This window comes from Cibotium barometz, chromosome 39, assembly GCF_041138505.1.
Source record: "Cibotium barometz isolate CiBa-2024 chromosome 39, ASM4113850v1, whole genome shotgun sequence".
Lineage (NCBI taxonomy): Eukaryota > Viridiplantae > Streptophyta > Polypodiopsida > Cyatheales > Cibotiaceae > Cibotium > Cibotium barometz.
This window is the reverse complement of record NC_141084.1, coordinates 41,458,229-41,476,946: the sequence shown is the minus strand read 5'-3', so window position 1 is coordinate 41,476,946 and position 18,718 is coordinate 41,458,229. Positions and strand designations below refer to the sequence as shown.

The window sequence follows — 18,718 nt, the reverse complement described above, 5'->3', positions numbered from 1 at the left end:
CAGATAACCGAAAGTCTACTACTGGTTATGTGTTTACATTCACAGGAGGTGCTGTGTCATGGATATCCAGGATGCAAAAGTGCACTGCCTTATCTACTACAGAGGCCGAGTATATTGCAGCCACAGAGGCTTGCAAGGAGGCATTATGGCTATCTCAGTTAGTGGTTGATTTGGGATATACAGGGGATATTCCATTGTTGCATTGTGACAGTCAGAGTGCCATCCAGTTGGCAAAGAACCCTGTCTTTCATGCAAAGACGAAGCATGTGGATGTGAAGTATCACTTCATCAGAGAGGTGATAGAGAACAAGCAAATTCAGCTTGTTAAGATTCACACGGATGACAACCCGGCTGATCTGTTGACAAAGAGTTTGCCTCCGGAGCGGTTTGCTCATTGCAGACACTTGATGGGCATTTGATGAGGCCAGTTTCAGCCTTGATATGGCCTTGTATATTATCATGTACAGTTGGAGGTTGGTCAACAAATTCAGCTTGTTAAGATTCACACGGATGACAACCCGGCTGATTTGTTGACAAAGAGTTTGCCTCTGGAGCGGTTTGCTCATTGCAGACACTTGATGGGCATTCGATGAGGTCAGTTTCAGCCTTGATATGGCCTTGTATATTATCATGTACAGTTGGAGGTTGGTCAGCAGCTTGCCCGCGGTGCGGCCACCCCCAGGAGTGTCAGCAACATTGCCTTTGAGATTGCTTGAAGGCTTAGCAGATTTGGCAGCAGATTCTCTGCATCTTTGCTATGGACAGGGCATCGACCCGGATCATCACTTGGGGTACTGTCGCCTAGGCCACCGAGGCTGGAGTGGTTAGGACTTATGAGGAGGATGGGGGAGGACTAGCCCTTAGGTCTCCCACGATCGTATTGTAGCAGTACTGGTCACAGCCCCACCTATAGGTGACTGGCGATTAGGCTCATGCTAGAGATGGGAGATTTGTAGTAGCATAGCAGCCTGCCACATTTGACATGCTAGATGCAGCGACGCCATCGAGGGTACCCACACTCCACCGGCTGAGACCATTAGGAGCATATGGCTTGATATCATTCACACCCTCCGTGGTCAGTGGGGGTTCTGACCGGATGCGGAAGCGGTGGGAAGCCTTCTTGAGACTTTGGAGGGTTGGCCCTTTCCTCACAGATAGAGGCGGTGAGCCCATTTGGTAATACAGACCACCTGTGTGGCTGCCCCCCCGCCCCCCCCCCCCCCCCTCTCTTTCCCCCTGTATGAGATAGCCTTCTCCTCACAATGCGGCCAACTGGAGGAGAAACATCTCTTCCCCTTTGATCACTTGTTTCCCGCCCTTATATGAGTCGAGTGTGTATCTAGCCCGTTGTGGTTGTACTTAGCCCTTTGTGGCTGTTTTTTCTTTAACTAATTGAAGGATCTTTTTCCCGGAAAAAAAGAAAAAAGAAAAAAGAAATAGCACTACTAAAAGAGATTAATGAGTGGATTAGGGGAAATATACAAGAGTTGTGGATGTATTATAACGTTTGGAGTGTTTTGTGGGGTGAAGCCGTGGACCTAAGTGGAGCCTAGAGCAAGGATTGAGAAGGGAGCACCAGGGGACGGCTGGATTACATAAGGAAGATCCCTTTTGCTGATCTACACGACAAACCACTTGTTTGTGATATTGTTCTCATTTTGTAAATGTATTTGGAAATTTGGCACTAAATGCCTTCAAAGCTTGTATATGATGAACTCCTTGGTAATACATCATAAACAAGAAGGCGGCGTGGTGGTGGTGTATTTCTTGGTTTATTCTGGCCCTAACAGGTGTAAAATTTTGATGTCCATCTTTATGGTGCTGTGAATGTTGTTGTGATTCTGTTAATCTTCATTGTATTAATAGTGGTTTGGTTCCGAGATCCCCGCTCCCCCTCATGTCTGGTTGTCCGGTTGGCTGGTTGGCCGGCTGGTTGCCCAACCTGGACTTGCTATGCCTTCTGCTTGCTTGACTTGCCCATCTGCCTCCTGTCCAGACCGGTATCCAAACACAGCTGTCCGCCAGTGGCCTGATTTCGTGCTGCCCTGCCCTGGCCTGTGTCTCTTCTCTGTAGCCTGTCCTTGACAGAGGGCTCTGCTATTTGTGGTTCTACTGTGCTTTCATTAAGGTCAATGTTGAATACTTTATTTAAGGCATAATTGGTGATGCATGAAGAGGCACTCTTTTCTACGCCATCTAACATTGAACAATCTCGTTAAAACTATATATAACTGCATGATGAGGCTTTTTTTTGGTAATACGTGTTCATTCGTGTGAAGTCTACTTTATAGTAATAAATATTCTACTTTATAGTAATAAAATTTATTATTGGAAGTGCAGGTTGATGATGACATGGAGAGGCACAATGAATTGCTTGCCCATGTCAAAGAACATGAGCAAGACTTAGATACAGTAGTTGCTAGGCGGCGGAAGGACTTTACAAATGACTTTTTTCGTCATCTTGAATTGCTCTATCAAGCTGGCTACAATCAGGCTGATCAGCAACATGGTAAGGTCCCAGAATGCTAGGCTAAACCAAACGGATAAATGAAATTTTTAACAGTTGTTCTAGAAAGCATGTGAATGTGGAGCTTGACATGCCTTTTTTACATGGAACTAATGTGTACTTTAGGTAGTGGCTGCATGGGTAGGGATAATGCACTATGATTCAAGCATATCAGCTGCATTTCCATGTAGTTATTGTAACAGAAAGTACAGCTTTTATGCTTTGATTAAAGGGCAGTGAGGCTTAATTGAGTTTCTCCCTAAGGTGCTAGTGTTGCTAGAGGCAAACTGCATGGCTTGAAGTAGAAGGAGTGGAATGAATTGTAAGATCTTTTGCATTTTCTTTCAGCTTCTGTCAGTATGTTGTTCATGTTTGATTCAGTTCTTATCAAAACCTAAGGAAGTGTCCAACTCTTGCCTTGCTAAACTTGTCCCCTGCTTGGTGGCTGGCATGTGTGCATGGGTTGAACCCTCAATCTTTGAATATTGCTTCAGCATTTTCCACCCTTAGTCTCATTTCGTCTCATTTCATGTGCAAGTGCAAGCCTTGAGCTTTTTTACTTCATTTACTGGACCAGGCCACATCCTCATGACATATCATCCAGTTCTTTGCTTTGCTAGGTTTTTTGTCACACGTGTGTATCTGGAGGGTTGGTCGGGTTCATGCATCTTCCATTTCAAAGGCAGAATCAATGTTGAGGAGCTGGGAATCCACATCCCGAACATCCTCTCCACTGGGAAATTTACAAGAGATTGGCTGCTGCCTGGGGGACAGGCAGCAGTGCAGCATTCAGGGTAATAGATAATCAGAACTGCTAGAGGGCTGCCATGATCAGGACAGCAATTGCAAGCAGGCAGCAAGTGGGATCCGATGTGCATTACCGGAGAGTTCATACATGTCTTGAATGTTTAGAGGCATTGTTACATCCGCAGCAGTGTGTTTTGGGATGCATAAACAGTATGGCGTAAGATTTCATTGCTTATGTCTCGTACCAGGAGAGGACCTTTCTGTATTACCTGGGGTGCAGTTGCCTGGCTCTCTGATTGAGGGCCCATATATTCTATGATTGCAAGCTGAATAGAACGATTTTGGATCACCGACCCCTCCATTCAGAGCTGCGTCCTATTGGGCAAGTTGATTGTTCAAGGTCTTCTTCCGAAGGTGAGCCGCCTTGGAAAGCCTTCCTTCTGGCTAGGATCTTTGCCTGCACTCTGACCCTAGGTGGCCCCAAACAAGCAAGTTTGACCTTTCCGTGAAAGAGTCCAACGTTGATGAACACTGAACCTGACAAATACATGCGCGGGAGAAAGACCAGCAGGAGGTAATGTACCACATGGTGGCAAGAAGAACTTGGTTCGCCACCACTTCTCGGCAAACTAGGGAAAGCCTGGTTGAGCTCGAGTATAATAGCTTCTTCCGAATGCTCAAAAGAAGGGGGGGCGAGGTGCTGCTTAGGGGTGGACGTTGAGTCGGGGTAGGTGATGAGCCAACCCAAAATCCACATGACTTGTGCCAGTTGATTTGGGCCCCGGATGCACGACAAAAAATCTCAATCGCCTGGGCGAATCTCTAGAGGTTCCCCTCAGGCCCCAACAGGCATGTTGTTGTGTTGGCAATGAACTCGGAATCAAGAAGCTCCTTCTGCACTCGGATGGGGAGACACAGTCCTTGGAGTCTGGTCTCTTGGGCGGAGAGAAAACTGCTGCTGGCCTCAGCGAGACGAACAGGAAGAGATAAGGTGCTAGAGGGCACCCCTACCGGACTGAGCATGAAAGTGGAAATGTGTCACCTCTAGCACCTTGAATAAGAACCTAGCTATGAGGAGCCAATTACAATCCTGATACACTTCGGATCCACCCCTATGGGAAACCCATCCTGCACATTGTCTCCTCTAGAAAGTCCCAATCTACTCTATCATAGGCTTTCTCGAAATCGAGAAGCACGATTAGGCCATGTTGCCAATCCACGTGGCTGCCCACATATTGCACCCTCTCTAGCATAGTGAGGCGCAGTATGTTAATGAAGAGTTGGAAGATGGATGGCAAGATTACATTCAGAAATGGATAGGAGGAGATATGGAGCTCATGAGACATTTGGAGGATGAGCGGCTAGTGTATCGGAATGCCAGCCACGCATTTGGTGGACAAACTGCATGCATGCGAGAGAGACAGCTTCAACTAGTCTCATGGTGGGAGAAGTATGAGATCAATAGCCCTCACTTTGTGAGTACCACTCTAAAAGACCTTAGACAAGTCTGTTATTTACATAATACATTCATCAATGATGATTATACTTAGTACTTACAAAGTTTATGTATTTTAATGGCAGAAACACCTCACCATTCAAGTCCTCTCACAGGATTGCAGTTCGGGTCTTGCTGAGAGGAACTGGAGCACATGGGCTCTCTGCCATACAAAGAAGAGGAACATGTTGTCTACTGCTCAGTTGGAGCGGTTGGTGTATAGCCATTGCAATCTCCGCCTAATTTAGCAGTCGGGCAATCCAATAGAGCCTCGGCAAGTGAATGTCGATAAAATTGACATTGAAAAGATGAAAGATGATCTCGTGGCTCGTGCAGCAGGCACTCATAGACAAAACTTAAAAAGGATCAAGGAGAATCATGGAGATATCATAAAAGATTCCTCAGGAGGAGTGTGACATATATGCCATGTTGTATGAGGAGTTGATGGCACCTTCTCATGGCACACGAGCATCTACATCATCATTATCAGGAGGTGCTAGTACCAGTGCAACAGTTGAGATGACTGCGGCAGCCGAGGCTGCTTCGTTGTCTTCTGGGAGTGACGTTGATTCTACCGAGGAGACTACTGATGAGGACATCGAGGATGTTGAGGATTAAGCCCAGACTCCAGATTGAGGACTCTAGTCTTTGGGGCTATCAAGGTCCTCTAGTTTACTATTTGTCATGCATTATTGCATCTATTAGCATGCTTTACTTTGTGTATTTTAGACTTCAGTTTTCTTTCTTTGTATCAGCTCAGAATTCAGGCTTTTTGTGATCACTTTGAGTGCCATTATTGATGATGGAATCCAGATCTTGATTCTTGATGTTGTGAGTTTATTTATGCCAATTGGTCAGTTGGGTGCCCATTGTAACTTGATCACCCAGATTCTTTAGTTTTAGCTTGTAAACAAATTTTAATGTGTAAATGATGCATGTTTAATATTGTTTTGGAGGGAAGGCAACATATTTTTAACATATTATAAACTTGTATATAAATTTTGGGGCCTGTACCCCCGCTTTTTGTATGAAACTTTTTTGAAACTCTTGGGAAATGAAAGAAACGTTTATGAAACACGTTTCATGAAACGCCTGGCAACTATGCGTACACCTATCACCTACCCGGACACATGGCACTCCTATACACGCTCCCTCTATCATATCCCCCATCAGCCACTCTATCCCCACCACCAGATCCTTGCCCCACCAGCTCCGCCTTCTTCACAAAGGACATGGTCCTCATGGCCATTCGTAGTTTACTTAATGGGCAAGCCCAGGATCATGAGGGACTCATTGTCGAGTACACCTCACATGCCGATGATACCCTGGCTCCCCTACTAGCCTACGTGTTCAATAGAGCCCTTTGTCCATCCTCTTGGCCCACTAACACCATCACCCCCATCCTCAAAGCCGGAGATCCACTTGATCCTAATAATTATAGGACGATTATGATTGGCCACACATCGGCCAAACTCTGCTAGAGGCAGAGCTCAATTCATTTGTAGAGAGACAGGGATGCAGAGCCTCAAAATAGGCAGACTTTCAGAGGAGCTACTCTACCCTTGACCACATTTTCATCCTCCGTGCCATCATTGAGGAGGGTAGAGCACGACATTAGAAGAGTTACTGTTGCTTTGTGGATTTCTGCAAAGCTTTTGATATTATACCCCGAGCCCGCCTCCTACACCGTCTACAAGAGATGGGAGTCCCATTTGACATGGTTTGGAGCATCATCGCCCTCTATAAGTTCGTCACTGGACGAGTGAGAGCCCCAGGAGGTACATCGTAGGAGATTTCCAGCACTACTGGGGTGAAATAGAGCTACCCACTATCACCCACTCTTTTTGACCTCTACATTGATGAGATCTCGAGCTTCATTGATGGATTAGGCGGGGCTGGTCCCACACTGGCAGGCATATTGATCCCCATACTACATTATGCATATACATCCTCCTCCTCTTAGATTCAGGAGAGTGTCTTTAGAGACAGTTGGATGCCTTACAAGACTTCTGCACTCAGTGGGACCTCTCTGTTAACCTTGGTAAAACCAAGGTAATGGTCTTCAATACTTCCTGCCACTTCACATCCAGATTGAGCTTCACATACAGAGGGAATCCTGTGGAGATTGTCTCATCCTATGTCTACCTTGTTGTCACTTTCAGGGGACCATGCTTCCCCATGCTTCCTGCAGCACATACCAGAGTGACATGGGGATATGCAACCTTGAGCGTACTTGAGCAGCGGTTCTAGGCACATTTCCTAGAGCAGATCTAGATCAGTTGTACTTGCTCGAGGACCAGTACAGAGAGCTCTCACCGACTTCTTCCATACCAGCTTTCTGAGGGCCAATCCACCCATCATACCTAGACCACAGGCTAGTGTAGGAGCTCGGCCGAGAGGTGCGACACTCGATAGAGCCACTGAGTTATGCAGAGCTCGACGCCCCAGACCCCATAGCCCTCGCCCACGGCCACGGCCACGCCACCACAGGAGGATCCGGGCCATCATCTCCCATCATGGCAGGACCTTCTCGCGCCAACTCAGTTTTACCACCTTGAGCACCATGTCACAGCGCCCATGAGGGATGTATTAGGGTGATATGAGAGCTCTCTACTCATGTACCTACATCAGATTTTATATTTCTAGATTTTTGTTGTCTTTCTTTATTACTATTTTGTACCTAGGATGATGTACCTCATGGATATGATGTAATCTTTTGGTCTCATAGGTCATTTTGGCCTTTTGAAGACGTTAATACAACTTTCTTTCTCTCTCTCTCTCTTTCCTGAGAGGGGTTAACCATTCATTGCCGGGTATGAGTGGGAGTCAGCTTTCTGAGGCGAGACCCGCACATCAAGATGAGTAGGTGGCTGTCCTTTTTAGATCTCATCTCCGATAGATTCTCAGCATCGTCCGGAAGGACGACCTATGCATGGTATCTTTGGGTGCGGCTACAACTTTCCGTGAAAGAGTCATCCACATTGTTGTGTTATTTTGCACCGAGTCACTCCCCTTACACCGCACAACATGGCTAGTCACTATACATACCATTATAGGGGGGTATTATGGAGTTTTCACAGCTAGGGGAAGTCGTCCTGCTCCGGGACTTCAACGTCAGGACAGGGAGTCAGCACGTCCCACTACTTGCACTTGACAACCCTATGAGACTACAGGAGCTAGACATCACTAACATGGGGCTACAAAGATCATCATAGGACCGTGAGGAGGTAATGGTGTATAGGAGACATTTCTTAGAGCTGGGAGCTGCACATGGTCTTGTTATCTATAACGGGATGTCCCGATGGCCCTCCTCGGACATACCGTGGACTACCCGATGGGATCTCTGGCTTTGGCCTTGCTGTACTGATCCACAGCCCTAAGCTTGATTAAGAACAGATGTTGAAATAAACATGATTAAGACAGAGGAGAGTGAAGAAGAGAGATTGGTGTCAGGGTTTTTCTTGTAATTTTATATGGTACAAAAAGGTGACTTGATGTATGTACATGGTCAGGCCCTTGGTCAGCCGCGGAGGGGTGACCTCGCCTCTACATAACTTCTACGGACCTATGACATTGATGAATGAATTGATTTATGTTCTTATGCTTATATGCTTTGCTGGAGGGCTGGTTGGGCAGCTTAGTTGTTGTCCAATATTTGGACATGAAAAATATCGTAAAAATCAGCGCTTTCTTCTGATGGTGGATCCACCTAGCTGGCCTTCAACAGGGTATTGCCGATAGTTGCTAGGGCCCTAGAACTGGCTGCTGACTGTTGCCCAAGGGCTTGTAAGGCTTCCGACTGGTACCCTACACCCTCAATGCTGATGATGGTGCTTTTGATGAAGATGATGATGATCTGAATGTTGACTTAACTGCTTATTAACCAAGGATTAATGATGTTCATGCAGAGGATTAGTCATGGCACGGGTGTGCACGTGACATTCCCTTCTGCTAAACTTGATGACGGGGTGGACCATAGTAGTTAGGAAACGTGTTTCCTAAAGGAGGGAAGAAAACTTGGAAACGTTTCCTTGTAGGAAACGCGTTTTTTTTCAAGTATTTTTTTTTTTTTTGTTGTTGTCCCAAATCTTATATCGAAATCTGTGCGACTCTTTTGTTATTTGTGATTCAAAGACTGTAGGCTTCAAATTGATGTTTCCATGTATTCTATGCATTTAGTGTTATTTTTACATATTTTATACAGTATATATCTGAAATTTTGTACATGCAAAAACCTGTAGGTAGGAAACTTGCAGGAAACTTTGGGTTGATTTTACGAAACGCGTTTGAAACGCATTTGAAACTTTTAGGAAACCCGTTTCAAACAACCCCCTAACTACTATGGGGCGGACACTCTGTTATCCTTCCTCCGTGGACTGCTTGCTAACTTTAAATTGCTAGTGACTTTAACTTTAAACTACTATTTAACTGACTTTGACTTTGACTGATCCTTTTTTCTGAACACCTTCACTCCCGATCTCGACTTCCAAGTTTTGCTGAAGAATTAAGCATCTGTTCAACTGCTGTCCCCATGCCTGCTTTTCCCTTACCCTTAACACGGCGGTGGGTACCCTTAACATGGCGGTGGCTCATGTGCCGGAATTGATCATGCTTGTTGCTAGGCCTCTGGAACTGATGTGAGAGCTTAATGATATACTGGTTATGCGTACATACCCTCAGGGAATGCTTCCTCTAGCTTAATGATATACTGGTTATGCGTACATTGCTTCCTCTAGCTTTGCTTGTTGCATACCACTCCATTTGCTACCTTGCTGCATTCTTCTGTTGGAATTGTGCCCCTTCCTTGGGACTATGCTTAGTGGGTTGAGCCTAAATGCTCTGATATCAATGTTGCAAGCGCGGAAACTTTGTTGTATTGTTCCATAGCCCTAAGCCTGATGAAGAACAAGATGTTGAAATAAACATGATTTAAGACAGAGGAGAGAAGAAAGAGATTGTTGTCAGGGTTTTTCTTGTATTTTTATATGGTACAAAAAGGTGACTTAATGTATGTACATGGTCAGGCCCTTGGTCAGTCCCGGAGGGGTGACCTCTGGCCTCTACATAACTTCTACTGACTTATGAATGAATGCATGAATGGATGAATGAATTGATTTATGCTCTTATGCTTATATACCTTGCTGAAGAGCTGGTCGGCGAGTATTGGGACATGAAAAATATCATAGAAACCAGTGCTTTCTTTTGATGCTGGATCCACCTAGCTGGCCTTCAACAGGGTACTGCCGACTACTCCTAGGGCCCCAGAACTACTTGCCGACTGTTGCCCAAGGGCCTGTAAGGTTGCCGATTGGTACCCTACACCCTCAATGCTGATGATGGTGCTTCTGATGAAGATGATGATCTGAGTACTGACTGAACTAATTATTAACTAGGGATTAATGATGTTCATGCAGAGGATTTGCCATGGCACGGGCGTGCACGTGAGTCGTGATACGACGCCTGGTTGGCAGGGGACTTATGTCTATGCCAAGGGTCATGTGGACATGACGCCTCGTTGCCTGGGGACTTGTGTCTATGCCAACTATGGAAGTCACCATCTTCTAGAGTTAAGACATGTGGAAGGAAAGACTCACTCATGGAAGGGTGGTAACCTTGGTGAGTGATTATGTGAACTCATGGAAGGGTGGTACCCTGGTGAGTGATTATGTGAACTCATGGAAGGGTGGTAACCTTGGAGAGTGTTATCTGAACTCATGGAAGGGTAGTTGCTTTGGTGAGAATGGACAAAGAGACATGATTATGATATTTGGACTCATGGGACTGTTTTCTCTCACCCATTTATTTGGGACATGGATTTTTTCACTTATATTGGATTTTTCTTGACTTTGTCTTCTGGAATTCCTTGATATCTATCTTGATGAATACATTTATGATAGTCTGCGAATGTATATGGATCATATGGGTGGTGCTAATATGGAGTCCAAGAACATACCAGAATGGTATGTGCATGCATATGGATCATATGGGCAGTGCTCATATACAGTTCAATGTCATGGCAGAAGAGTTGAAAGACTCATGAGTAGAGTGGTACCCTGATGAACAACGGTTGGAATGACTGGTGGTCATTGCAATTCGTGGATTTATGGATTTCTTGCCATAAGGTTGGCTTTTATTTTTGGTAGTTGATCTCTTATTCTATGGAACAGCACAATTGTTGGCTCTTATGTATGTGCTTGACAAGAACTTGGATTTGGATGGATCTAACGTTATGAGATATGCTACTCAAAACTGAAATTTTCTATGAACTACTTCTATATTACAATTGCGGACAAATGCTTATGACAAGGGGGGAATGTCGCCATTTGGTCCACCCGTCATTTGCACAATGATTTTACAAAGGATGTGAACGGGGAATTTCCAAGGTATGATGGGTTGCTAGACAATTTGGAACTCTATGTATTGTGATTTCACACATACATGGTATGCTGTGCACAACTTTAGGCTCATATTTATGAGATATGGACATTTCACATGGAAGAGGACACCTCTGGAGGTCATGATTTGATGTGCAGACATTTCACATGGAAGAGGACACCTCTGGAGGTCATGATTTGATGTGCAATCTTTATAGAGGTTTAACTGGCACGAAAATGCTTGACAGATGGCCACAAAACATAAGTTTCATGGGATTTTATTCATTTATATGGTTTGTAAGGCTTATAAGTGTATGTGTACACACTCACTGAAGTTGGGCAGCCAACAATTAATAACTTATAAGTGAATACCCACCAGAGATGGACTATTTTAATAAATTATGGACTAAACGCAAGATTGGGTGCCTAGAAGCTACAAATAGCTCCACGAGTTGCTAAAAAAGGCTGGGGGAGTTATTTTGAGCTAGTTGACTTGCAAAAGAAGGCAAGGGATGTTATTTTCAGCTTGCTGACTTGCAAATGTGCATATAACTGGCTTGGGCATGTGGTTTTCAACCTCTCCTTCTGTCATACAAGGTGGTGGTTTGCTGTTTTTCTGTTTTGGACAGTCCCATAGCAGCCCCTATGGTACTCTTTCTCTGTCATGTGCATAAGCAGAGCTTCTCTCACTCATATCATATAGGCAAAAGCTCTTCTGTGAAGCGTTTATTAGTGTTTTATGTTCTCTTGGGTGCCAGAGATGTTTTTGTGGTGACCTGAGCATAGATAGTACCTCTCGGAGTGATTATGGAGAGTTTCATTGTGACGAAAAGCTGCTTGCTTTTTGAGAAATCTTGAAGACTCTGGGTACAAGTGCAAAATTTCGTGGGTTTGTGGGACTGTTCTCGCAAATTCAATTTCTCTCTTTGATTGGAAATCATATGTACTTGGAAAATTCCGGTGTTGAGCACCCACATCCTTTGTTTGAAAGATGACTCCTGAAGAATAGAGAATTCGGTTGAAGGGGGACAATCCATTCTGGTCCCATTGTGGTGTCCTGTGCATGTGATTATTTTTTTCAGCATGTGTGATGATATTTAATGGTTGTGGTCAGTGTTTAATTGCTTAAGTACAAATTAATGGTCAAGCAAAAGTGTCTCGAAAACCTTAGTCCCCTGGGCTTGGCCTGGTCATGACGTGTATCCATGGTGACAGCCGCCCAACGCGCAGCCAGCTGTGTGACTTGCTTCAAGCTAGCCTCTTGGGCGAGCTGGGCAAGATCATGACATCCATACCCACGGGCGCGGCTACGACCAGGTGGAGTTGGACACCCCAACAGCTTTGAACTATGTGCTTCAGTTGAGCCCCGTTGCATTACGCATGGCCCATACATTTTTCACATGCTGGCAGCACGGTTTTGATCACACACTCGGAAAGAGGATGAGTTATACCGACTCTTCTTAGGTTAGAACTCCAAAGAGGCGTGGAGGAAACTCTGAGAATATCTCCCTCCACACCTATCACCTGCATGGCACTGCTATGCACACTCCATCTATCATATCCCCCATCAACCACCTCTACCCTCACCATCAGATCCCCACCCCACCACCTCCATCTTCTTCACAAAGGACATGGTCCTCAAGGCCATCCATAAACTAGGAATTGAAGGGCCTAGGATCACGAGGGACTCACTGTCGAGTACATCTCACATGCCGATGATACTCTAGCACCCCTACTAGCCTGCATGTTCAATAGAGCCCTTTGTTAAGGATTTCCACCCTCTTGGTCCGCTAACACCATCACCCCCATCCTCAAAGCTAGAGATGCACTTGATCCTAATAATTACAGGATGATCATGATTGGCCACACATCGGTCAAACTCTATGGATCGGTGCTAGAGACGGAGCTCAGTTCATTTGCAAAGAAGAGACTGGGATACTGGCAGGCTTTTGGAGGAGCCACTCTACCCTTGACCACATCTTCACCCTCCATGCCATCATCGAGGATACTAGAGCATGTGGATTTCCGCAAAGTTTTTGATATTTTACAAACCTGCAAGTGGCTGTCCAGCAAATCAGCCCGCCTTCCTCTTGCTTCTCCTCTTCCCGAACAGTCCAAAACAGTCCACCAATCAGCCACAAAACAGTCCCCCTCTTGCTCACACAAATCCCAAGACCTATCTAGAGCCTAGGGCTCTGATACCATGTCAGAATACGCAGCGGAGACGATGACCAGATCTGGGAACACGAGCACAAAAAACGCAGGCAGAAAAACAGCACAAGAGAGAGAGAGATGTAGGCGTGTAACTCTGCTCTGATATACACAAGAAGATCCCGAATATGATACAAGTGTAGTATGGGGGCTGGGGGCCTATTTATATGCCCCCACATGTGCAGTCGGCTGCCTACAGCAGGCCGACTGGCCCTGAGAACTCCACGACCAGACACATCTCCAGTCGGCCAGATCAACAGCAGTTGGGCACCTCCCAGATGCAGTCGTGGACCAGTTCATCAGCAGTCGGCCAGCACATGGGCTGCCTCCCAAGCCACAGAAAAATGGGGAAAAATAGGGGAAAAATGCGGGGAGTGAGGAAAAATGATAAAACACCTGATAAGGGCGGGCACACCCACAACAAAGGCCCTGGTGTATAAATCTAGACAGGAGATGACTTCTAACAGAATTCAGTCTTTAATTAGTGTAAGCACACTTCGTCTTGTGACACTAGTGTTGAAGCTGGGAGCTGGAGGTCTGCTTTTGGAGAAGAGGCACGGAGCGGCAGTGGCCTCGGTCAAGGATGATGGAGCGGATGCCGTGGACTCCTAGAGGGGTGAAGGCCAAAGGAAGCCGACACCTGCCGAAATGAGACAGTCCAAATGCTAAAAACCTGATGCAAAAACGCAGGAGGGGGTAAGCGAGGAGGAGGCTCGAAGAGGAGGCAAAGAAAAAAAAGGGGGGAGGGGGGGGGTGTGGGGTGGCGCACAAGGAGGGAGAGGGAGGCGACAATGAGACGGGAGAAGGTGGAGAGAAAAGGAGTGAAGGGTCGGCGAAGGAGGTGGTGGGATGAAGAGAGGCTTGGGCGCTCAAGACCAGGGGCAGTAGGTGGAAACAGGCGAGGCGTAGGCAGAGAGCAGGAGGGTAGTGATAATAGGAGGCAGGAGGGTGGGGCTAAAACAGGAGGGAGACACTTAACATGACGGAGTTGACTTTTTGAAGTTTTGTGTGTAGACTCTCATGGATTCAAGATGCATTTTGTTTTTATTTAAGTTTGGGAATAAGGTAAACTTTTCATTGGTATAACCTTGTGAAGAGATTGGGTGAGGTGGTCAGCGTTAGCACTTAGAGTGAGTAGGGTTTCAATGTCTGACAAGCCTGTAGAAAGAGAAGTGTTATTTGTAGGATTTAGGTCGTGGCCAAAGTGGGAATGGTGGTAAGTGAGAACTGAGCGTGGAGAGGTAAGGAATGTTGTGGACTGTTTAGGTGGAATGATAAGTAGGAGTGATTGGCTTTGGGCATAGGCGTTGGAATTTGAAAATTTTAGGAGACCCAATGCTTGCTTTCTCCCTTATCCTTGCAGTAAAGTCTCCTAACAGCAAAATCTATCCTTTGCAAGAAAGGGAACTCTGGTTGTTGTTACTGCACAATTTCTTTGGAGAAAAATAGCATACAACAATGTGTAGGATGGAGGCACTATCTCACATGGTCCTCATAAACATGGCATGCACACCTCTTGATAATATTAATCATGCTTTGAAGGTGTGACTGAAAAGCATGGCTACTTCACCAAATCAACTCACTCCTCCACATGCTTGACTCTCAGCTGTGTGCTTATTCCGAAGTGTAGCTGTGTTACTGTTGGCAAACCTCTTTTGGGGCTTTGATGTGTCTCTATAGAAAAGATAACATCTCTTAGTGTTCGTCTCTCTGAAGTTACTTGGGGTTGACCAAAGTGTGCCATTGCAATTCCATAGTGCCATGCATGGTTTATCTTTGGCCCACAGGCTGCATGTCCCTATTTGGGAGTTGGGGTCTGCATAGTCATTGGTCTGTCTCTGTAGACAGCCCATTTATCCTTATTTTACTAGCTTTCTACACCTTTTTTGAGACCTCTTCTCAGCTCCATTTGTATATATCCTATGCCTTTGTACATGAAAGCTTCTTTAAAAGTGGCCCTTTTTTAAAGAACCATGAGCCTTGATTGTGCATCTTTAAAGGACGCGACGATGACCTTTTGTTTATGTCATCTTTCACAATTCACCATTTATTCAATATATGAATGACACATGACTACAGGAATAAGGTTGTGTTCACTTGTGCCATCTTTTTTTCATGCATATTATAGCACCTGAAACTTAGAAGTGAAGGATTTTTTCTGCCGTTATGTTTAATTAAAATACTGAAGCCCAAAGGGAGTTTCAACATGTCAATTCAAAACTTGGTAGGTGCTCATGTTATTTTTTTCAAGCAACCTGGGAATTTAGAAATCTGCGATGTTTCAAAGTACTTAAGCACAGAGCATGTTGTTTGATGTGCACAGATCTTGCAACTGTTGCGGAAAAATGCATTGCAGCAGTTGAGGCTCATGATAGGGCAGTAGAGGAGGTGGCAGTGGTCGGTGCTGCACAGATGAAGTTTGATGAAATTCTCAACTCTCCATCCCTGGACATAGCATGCAATAAGATAGATGAGCTTGCAAAAAGAAATGAGCTTGATTCCACTCTGATGCTTCTGATAACAAAGGCATGGGCAGCTTCAAAGGAATCAAACATGATGAAGGAAGAGGTTTGGAAATATCCTCATGAACTTAAACTATTTACTTAACTAGAAGATCTCTCTAATGTTTGTTGGAAAAGGGCGCAAAAGAAGGGGGGGAATCTGGGGTGGAGCTAGGAAGTAGTTGTTCACTTGAGCTTTAGTTTAACGTGTGTTTTATGTCTTGGTTGTCATGGACGGGCAGTCAATTCTAGCACCTGCCTCACATAAGCCTATAATTTTGGATAACTTTGCTGTAGTTTTTTAAAATTTTATAAGAAAGTGTGCTTTTAGAAAGATACCATATACAAAGAGGCAAATCATGGAGTGGGGAATGGCCATGTGGAACCGGAAGGCTTACATTTTTGTGGAACCTTTCGACTGGGGGAAGGTTTCACATGACCATTGCCTACCCCTTCCAGGGCCTGACAAATGCATCAAGAGGGCCAGAAATGTGCGCCTGCGATAATTTCATATGTTTTTTCCCCCAAAGATAATTTCATATGATTATGTTCATTCTTGCTTGATTTGAACCCTTGGAATACTCAGGAAGTAAGTTTGTTTTAGCATGAATGCCTGTTTGCTTGAAATATATCTTAATTGCATCTGTGGAGGATGGAATCTTTTATAATCAACATATCGTTTATGCTAGAATGCCTATTTGCTTATTATATCTGCTGGATATTTAGGTCAAGGATATACTGCATCACCTTTATATGGTAGCTCGAGGAAACATGCAGAGACTGGTGCCGAAAGAGGTCCGCATCATGCGGCATGTCTTGTCCTTCGAGGATCCAAAGGAGCAATTTGCAGCTCTTACTGAGGCATTTTCTCCTGGAGCTGAGCTGGAAGGAAAGGATATTGATCTCTTATACACGTAAGATGAAACATGTCAATACTTTCAACAATACAGAGCTTTTTCTGATAAGATAATGAGACCAATGAGTGCTCACTTAGTGTTTGTTACATAATTGTCTGACAGGACACCTGAAAAGCTGCATAACTGGATCGTGATTGTGCTAGATGCCTACTACCACAACAAACGAAGTACCTTGATGCAATCGGCTCAACAATTGATGAATCCCGTGCTTATTAGTCGGTTAGAGATTCTTAAGAAGACCTTAGAAGACCAGTTTTTATAATGCCATGTTTACAATCATGATTTCAGGTAGTTTTTCCGTTCTTACGGATTGGTGCTGCATGTATGCCTACTTAGTTATGAGAACAATATTTTGGTTGACCGAAAGGTCAGAAAGCTAACGATTCCATGACAACATATGTACAGTGGAAGAAAATGCCATGGGAGTAGGGGTTTCACGGTTCCCTTCTTTGCCATCAGAGGAAAAAGCACGGGATTGGAAGTAGGAAATCATTGATGCTGAAACAACTGTTTTTTTGGTAGTGTCCTTATATACCTTACATAATGCAGGCCTACATATGCACAATAGTTACTTGGCAAGAAACACCTCGGTTTTCTGAAAAATGTTAGTCTTCACATAAAAATGTTTGTCATTTACTCCTGCTCATAAATCTTTTTCCAATCAAAGCTCAAATAGTTGGATTGATCTACATGGCTCTCATTATTAGACTAGCGCAGTGAAGCTTGTAGTGTCATGCAGTAGAGTTAGTGGACAATGAATAGCCACTCCCTTGAAGCGGAATAACAGAGAACAAGACTACAACTTAAAGCTCATGGGTGATGCACTCATGAAGTGGAGATGCGAAAGGTGATCCGTAATCATTGTCCTTTCTTCAAACATGCATAGCTTTGTATTTTGACTTAAAATTCTAACCATACATGAATGCAGTGGTATTCATCAGTGAATGTGCGACATGGCCTTGTGTAATTCCCTTTTGCTCACCTCAAGCATTGGTTGACTCCCATTTGCACACACCCATCTCTTGGGAAATCCCATCGATGCAGGACATGTAACACACTCTCTCCCCTGAAAATGTTCATGTCGGTGGAAACAGTATTAGGGAATCTGTACGTCAAACTATTCATATGGATCCTCCCTATTGCCTATCCCTACTAGTACATGTCGTTCTTACACCAAGAATATTTTTAGGTTTTATGTGGAAGATGATGTACTTCTGTGATGTAAATAAGGGTTTCATTATCGATCAAATTTAGGTAACTTACCCAAAACATTGGATGTACTCTACGTCCTTGTGGTAACTTTAGTTCGTAAGCATCCTCACCACTGTAAATGAGATGAACCTTAGTCTCTAGGAGAGCTTGGGGCATTTGTTTCTATGGTTTGCGAAGAATCGGATCTCTATTTAAAAAATAATAATTCTTACTTCTTGGTTTTTTTTAAAATAAAGAAAGTAAACCTTATTCTTCGGTGTGACTTTATATATAACTTCTTGTCCTAACTTGATTCTTTTTTTAATGATGTCTTGAGTCACCTTAATCATTTGGTTCCTATCCTCAAGAAAGTCTTTGCCCGTATGGAAATGTTCAGCAATGCTCACATGTAACCTCAATATAACAACACTTCAAAAATGGCGGTCAAAAGCACTATGTTTGTCGTTTACAATACTGATGTGTAAGTGAAACAAGCCCTCTATAAATGATCTTACATTTTTCACTTGTTGCTAGCCCTAAAAATCATCATGAAAAGCTTTTTTATTTGCACTCTGCACTGCAACTTCTTTAGGATTGGCATCTATTGTCCACGCTTCACGTAAAGGGCTATTGAATTTAATTGCTTTTTCGATCTCAAGCGTAGAGGGCTTAGGGGTGGTTGTATGATAGGTTGTTCTGGTTGGCCACCATACCTTGATTTTAACTAGACCCAATTGAACACATCTGATGGATGCTTGTTTGGATTGGTGTGTTTA

The 18,718-nt window shown here is 44.4% G+C and overlaps 1 protein-coding gene across 2 annotated transcripts in view; it reads left to right on the top strand.

The window, feature by feature from the left end:
• Window positions 1-17,385, top strand: part of LOC147616102 (uncharacterized protein At4g37920-like) — a 30,290-nt gene extending 12,905 nt beyond the window's left edge. The window contains exons 3-7 of one of the 2 annotated variants that reach the window (XM_086778741.1): window positions 2,341-2,509; window positions 15,657-15,901; window positions 16,561-16,748; window positions 16,854-17,039; window positions 17,157-17,385. In XM_086778741.1, coding sequence (XP_086634867.1) covers window positions 2,341-2,509; window positions 15,657-15,901; window positions 16,561-16,748; window positions 16,854-17,013 — 762 coding nt within the window. In that variant the 3' untranslated portion in view covers window positions 17,014-17,039; window positions 17,157-17,385. Of the gene's footprint in view, window positions 1-2,340; window positions 2,510-15,656; window positions 15,902-16,560; window positions 16,749-16,853 lie in introns of both variants that reach the window. The other variant, XM_086778740.1, reaches the window with a different exon arrangement.
• Window positions 17,386-18,718: the final 1,333 nt, after the last annotated feature.